Source organism: Egretta garzetta, unplaced genomic scaffold (assembly GCF_000687185.1).
Source record: "Egretta garzetta isolate BGI_Z169 unplaced genomic scaffold, ASM68718v1 scaffold148, whole genome shotgun sequence".
NCBI classification, from domain to species: domain Eukaryota; kingdom Metazoa; phylum Chordata; class Aves; order Pelecaniformes; family Ardeidae; genus Egretta; species Egretta garzetta.
Window position 1 is genome coordinate 3,339,045 of NW_009260669.1, and position 6,149 is coordinate 3,345,193.

The window sequence follows — 6,149 nt, forward strand, 5'->3', positions numbered from 1 at the left end:
AAAAAAAAAAAAAAGACTAAAAAACCAAAGCTGCGATAGAAGTACTTTGAATTACTACATAGGACTCCGGGTTTCAGTTTCTACAACCAGGAAATGTTTTCAGCTGTCTGTCAAACTCATGTCAATGGGCCTGTCCTCGGCACCCTCCTGCCTCGTCACATTTATCTGGAGAGGCAATGCAAGGACAGTGGCTGTAAGGTGTTTGGGGTCCAAGAAGGAAAGGGAAAATAGGGAAAGGGACCTCTAGGGGTCCCTTCCAACCCCAAACATTCTATGATTCTATGATTCTAATATGCCTGGTGCCATTCAAACATAGTGCCGAACACTGCCCAGTCTACCTCTGCAGCTGAGCAACCAGGAGGAATGCAGGAGAGGCAGGACTCGGAGACAGTGAGGGGATTAGGAAATACAATACTGGGATTCTTCTTCCATTTCCTCTCATAAGGTAATTGGTCACGTCTAATTGAGACAGACCCCTTGTCTAGACTGGCTGCTGGACTGAACAATCAGACCAAATCCATAATTTCATAATGTCTGATGAAAACAACCTTCACAAATGAAGTAGTTAAAGGTGCAATGGTAGAGTGAATAAGACATCTTGCTAATGACCCAGAGGCAAACCAGAGCCTTAACTTACACTCTTGATGAGAACTGTTCTGTTCAATTCAGCTGTGTATTTGATCATTCAGGCTAAGGAATCAGCATGATACAAGGGATCTAAAATTTCAGTCACTTCAACTGGAATATTTAAAGTAGTGAAGCAAAGAAGCCTACAGAATTATTCCTTTGCAAGCCCAATTATACAGCATATACCACACAATACCGGGAACATTAATGGCTTATTAGGGACAGAACATCACCATACAGATTTCACGCAGCTTCAGTTTTCTGTAACATAGGCAGCCCCTCTGGGCTGGTCAACCAACCCACAGATTGTCTGGAATGGACTGATGGGTCTCGGCCTGGGCAAGAATCAATAACTTTTTTCTTTATTTTTTTCTTTTTTCCTGTGAGCATCTGCCCTTGATTCCATATGTCAGAATAACTCTCACGTGTACATATTTCAGGTTATTGCATTTAATAACATACCGTTAAACCTAATTTCTTATATTCTAGAATTTCACTGAGACCCCCCCTAAAAAAAAAGAGAAAGCTATTTCTATAGCAGCATAGGAAGCCTGCACCACAGGCAAGCAGCCAGACAGGTCACATCTCGACACCGTCTGAGAACAGAGCCAGTGTTATAAATATAGCCAAGGTGTTATACATATAGGAGTTAAAAAGAGACTTGTGTACTAAGTGGCTGCTTGACACAACACCAAAATGCTTCTGTTGCAGGGGTTAGGTCTCAAACATTTGCCACTTAGGACAGAGATTTCTTTGTCACCAGCAAATGAAGACCAATCAGCCGCTAACTTCAGCTCAGGAATACGCCACTAGCGACGGAGGATACCCAACATCTACTTAGCGACAGGGCTGCAAACCATCTGCAAAGGCCAGAGATACCCTCCTTAGGCTCAGAGATCATTAACAGTCTCTGTATTACTGTCATGCACAAGGAATAGGAAATCATCCCTGCGCACCAAGGGTATATATACATTAAAAAATAGAACTACGAGTGTCATCTTGAACTCTGCATGCGTGTGTGTGTACGTAAGCAGAAAGTATGCGCAGAAATGACTTACTAGAAAGAAAGACATCTGGGTTAGATGTTCTCTTCACTTAGTTAATCATAGGAAAGTGTCATTCTGAAGAACTTTGTGTATTAAGCCTTACTGAGGGAAGTGCTTTGTTCAAAAGCGATATGCACATATCAAATGTGAGAACATGAGTTCCCGTCTGACCTGCAAAATCCACCCTGTTATTTATGCAAGCTGCTGTCAGTTCATTTTTTTACACACTCTCACAGTATTTTCCAATCTATGATGAATGCTAAACAAGATGAGGGTTATACCTTGACATGTCAGAGTAGTGAGGAAATTAAATTACCTCTTTGTGAGTTCCAAGTTCAATGTATCCACAGAGAGGGTGAAATGCTCCTGTGCCACAGACGTAAACATGGGTTCGGTTGTAGGGCTGAAGAACCCTGATGAAATTGGCACATTCTGTCTATTGGGAAAAGAAAGAGAAAGGTTAATTTTTAGGTTTATTCTTCTCTTTCACATTATACATTGTACTAGGTTACAGCCATAGTATTGGTGTATTTAAACTCAAAACTACTGTAGCAGAGACGGTTTACTAAATAGCTCAGAGCTGTGATGGCTACAGTTTTGCAGTGGCTATCTACGCGGCAGTTCATCAATCAGACTTGCAAGCCTGCTATAGTACTTACAGCCACGAGAAGCTATGTGGTTACAGCACAGTTTGGAGGATATCTGCTCACCCTGTGTTGTAGCAAACAACCCCTGTCAACAACTGGGCAGAGGTTGGAGAGCCACTGGGTTAGTCTGGCTACAAAACCTCCTGTCTCTGCTCCCAATTCAGGGTTCTGCACAAGGTTTAACACCAAAGATTACACGACAGAAATCAGTGTGGTAGACTGAAGGGCTTCAACATACTTCCAAGGGTATGTTTTGCGCAAGAGTGAATTCTCTTTGCACCAACCACATCCTACTGGTCAGGGTTTTTTGGACATTGCTGAGTCCTATGGGATGCCTGGGTCAGTTCTGGTTCTAGCTGGGCTTGGTCCTTGCTGGTAAGGAGCACAGGCAGCTGCTGCACGCTGCAAGGGTGCTACATGGGGTGGTAGGAAAGGCTTACTGCAGCCTTCCCCCAAATTAAATAAACGCATATACATATGATAAGGTACTTAGGAGGGAATACACAAGAGCTATTCATACGTTCAAGCTACCACCCTACACTTAAGTGAAAGGTAAGATGCAGAGACAATGTAGGAAGCCAAAAGGAGATATAAATGATCTATGTCCAAAAACATTCCCCTCTCTGGTCCCTTTCTTTTTGTCTTAGCATAGAAATAGATTGGCAAAAATCCTTCATATAGACCAGTGTCAGAATCTTCCCAGTGCTCAGCAGAGGTGTTGTTTAGTTTTTGTCTGCTGTAAAGATAAGGATAGCAGTAAGTTAGGATAAAAAGTTGAAATTCCTCAGGCAAAGAGCTGAGAGAATGTTTTGAGCTGAATTCCACCTTGGTAACAGACAAGTTGGATAGAAAACACAAGATTTGTGGAGAGAAAATGAATAGTTTTTATTATACATCCAGGAAACATTTACATTTATAGTGAGCTCTAGACACATGATGTAATCTGTGCTATGCAAAAGAGATATGAAAATTTTATTGTACACTCGAATGCACCTTAAATACACTTCCTAAAGAGACTTCCTAAAGATTTATGGTTCCAGTGAAAAGCCAGTGAGTCAGATTTTATTTTAACCTTAACTGCAGCTGTCTGCAAATTAAGTTAATTTGTACTCTGCTCTGCTACTCTGTTCTGTTAATGAATTATAATGAAGTTATTTTCAGGATATTCCCAAGAAAAAAGCAGCAGTTTGATGGGAAAGAAAGGATTTCAGGGGAGTACTGCCTGGGATGTATTTCAGATGAAAGTCCATTCATCTCTCAACTTCATTTATTACATACAAGGATGCCTTAGCAAAGATTGTTGCTTGTAAAACCGAATAATTTTCTTAAAGAATTAACATTTTTTTTAAAAAAAAGTGTATAATTTTTTTAAATGAAGAAAAACCACCTAGTTCATTAGTTCAGGAAAAAAGTGTAACAACAGCTTACTAACCCACGTTGTTCATTTACAAACAAATACACAGACATACAATATTCTCAGCAATAATAAAAAAATACATATCATACTCACATGGGCATCTTTCCCAGCTAATTTGCATAATTCTACCTTGTCTTTTGCTGCAGGCCAGTAAATCTGTAACATAGTTAAAATAAAACAAAGCTTATGAATACTATAAATTGTCCTGTGACTGTAGTTCATTTCTTTGAATGAACAGTTAAAACAGATTTACGCATGCTGAAGGAATTTGCATGTAAATTGAAGTGAACATGGCTTCGAATACAGTGTTCCATTACAAAAAGTGAAGAGGCTTTAAATCAGCCCCCCCGTTCTCTGTTCATTTCTTCACTGGCTATATGTACTCTTAAAAAGTACTTAGTGGATCTGGCTAGCACACCTTGTCACCATTACGAATTGTGTGTTTTTTCTCAAAGATATGATGAGCCAAATCATCTTGAAACTAAACTGACTTGCAAAACAAGGCAAATTACATTTGTGACGAATTTAGTCCAGTGAACTTGGCAAAGCCGTTATAAAAAAATACTTAGCTATTACTGCCAATTTTCAAATGAAAAGAAGTTTTGTTCAAAAAACTAAAGGTACCTTAAGGGAAATTTGTAGAACAAAAAGTACATTTGACAGAAATCAATAGCACATGGTTTAAAAACGTCACCCATCAACACTTACTAAGTTTACTTACTTAGAGTTTACTAAGAAATTTATATAGAAGTTTAGAGGAGACTCATGTACCTGAGACAACTGGTAGCATATATTATTACTGTTTCTCTTTCTTCTTTCGTATCCCCTGCAGAATTGTATAAACTAGGTTTTGGTGTAGATGGAGCCAGATGACAAATTACTATCAGTTCCTGTACACAATTATGTTAGTGAAAAAATATCCATGAACAACAGCTCAGGTTCTGGCTCATTGATTTCAATTAAACAGTCAAAATTGGGTATTATTGAGTATTTGTTTGATTCTATTAAATTCAAAAAGAAAGCTAAATATAAAGTCTTGCAGAATCACCAAACTAAACATGGATCTTTTTTCCTTCTTATTTTGACAAGACAAAGCTACAGCCATTTCTCATGACTAATAACAACAACAAATCACAATAATTTTTGAGGAAATATTGGTTAGGAAATTGCCTCAAGTCCCAGGAATCAATATGCAGTGTGCTAGTAGTCACAGATACTTTAGAGTTGTGTTGAGTTTCAAATCACACTTTATAAAATCTTAAATAGTGAAATATATTATTATAATATGCATTAGGAAAAAAAATCATCATCAAGGAAAGATGCACAACTCAACCACATGCAAGAGGAGTTAACTGCTGTAATATTCCCTTTCTCACCCAGCTGCTGGCACATTGTAGGATGTGGCTTGCCACATACACAGGCTCAGTCACACACTGAGTAAGGAAAGTGAAAGAGCGCCCTGTGTCAAATAGCTTTATTAGTGTCCAGAGTCTACAGTCAGTGTTCCTCTCCACGTGGAAAAAGTCTTTTTGTTTCACTTCTTCCTCTTCTCTTTCCAGTGAAAATGGATGTATTGGCTTTCCACAAGGAAACTGATTTCCTCACAAGTGAATTGACGGTTACCTTTCTGATTAGAAGCTCTTAGTAAAGGTAATGTATCTTAAGTTACTTAAACCTTAACCCTTTACAGCAATATTTGCTTAAAGTAAGAGATAAGGCTCTGTAACAACATCTCAGCACCAGAGCACAAATTTACTTTCACATCATTTTCACAGAATAATGTCATGATATCATCTAGGTAAAAAAACACAATGTGAAATCAGCTGTGCCAGTGTGTGTGGATTACACTGTGTACAACGCCAGAAAGTATGGAAGAAAGTATTGGGAACATTGCAAAGCCATTGGGAAGAGATAAATGTATCACCAGTGAACTCATCTGGTCTCTGCCTGGGCAGAGTGGGATGAGCCTCTCTTGTAGCACTGGTCTGGTGCAAGTGCCACTGGGTTAAGGAGGAAAGCTGAGGCTTAAGAGGCACTGGTGAAGAAAAGCTGATGAAAAGGAATAGTTGGAAGAATACAAGATCACGGATCTCCAAATACATTTGGCCAAGGAGACTTAAGCTGAGATCTGATCTTCAGTTCTCTTGTACCTAAACTGTATGTCCAATTCTGTCCAAGATCCCTGTATCAGTAACAGAGAAAGCTAGAGGTCTTTGAGGGGGGTTGGAGATTTTTGGCCAAAGTTTAAGTATCCAATTAGGTAGACAAGATGTCTCTCTGCAGGCTTTTGTAAATGTCCAACTTTCCTTGCCAACTACACAGAAGAACTGGACCCCTGCTTTGGGAAGCTCAGTTATATTTGAAGACATCTGCTTGAAGGCATCACGCATTAATGGACTCTGCTCTACCCTC

At 39.3% G+C, this 6,149-nt stretch overlaps 1 protein-coding gene across 6 annotated transcripts in view; it reads right to left on the reverse strand.

Moving 5' to 3' along the window:
• SEMA3D (semaphorin 3D) overlaps positions 1-6,149 on the reverse strand; it is a 150,931-nt gene that overhangs the window by 68,683 nt on the left and 76,099 nt on the right. For all 6 annotated transcript variants that reach the window (XM_035901097.1, XM_035901094.1, XM_035901095.1 and 3 more), the window contains 2 exons: positions 3,831-3,893; positions 1,990-2,109 (listed from right to left, as the gene is read on the reverse strand). In XM_035901097.1, the coding sequence (XP_035756990.1) occupies positions 1,990-2,109; positions 3,831-3,893 (183 nt within the window). The remainder of the gene's footprint in view (positions 1-1,989; positions 2,110-3,830; positions 3,894-6,149) is intronic.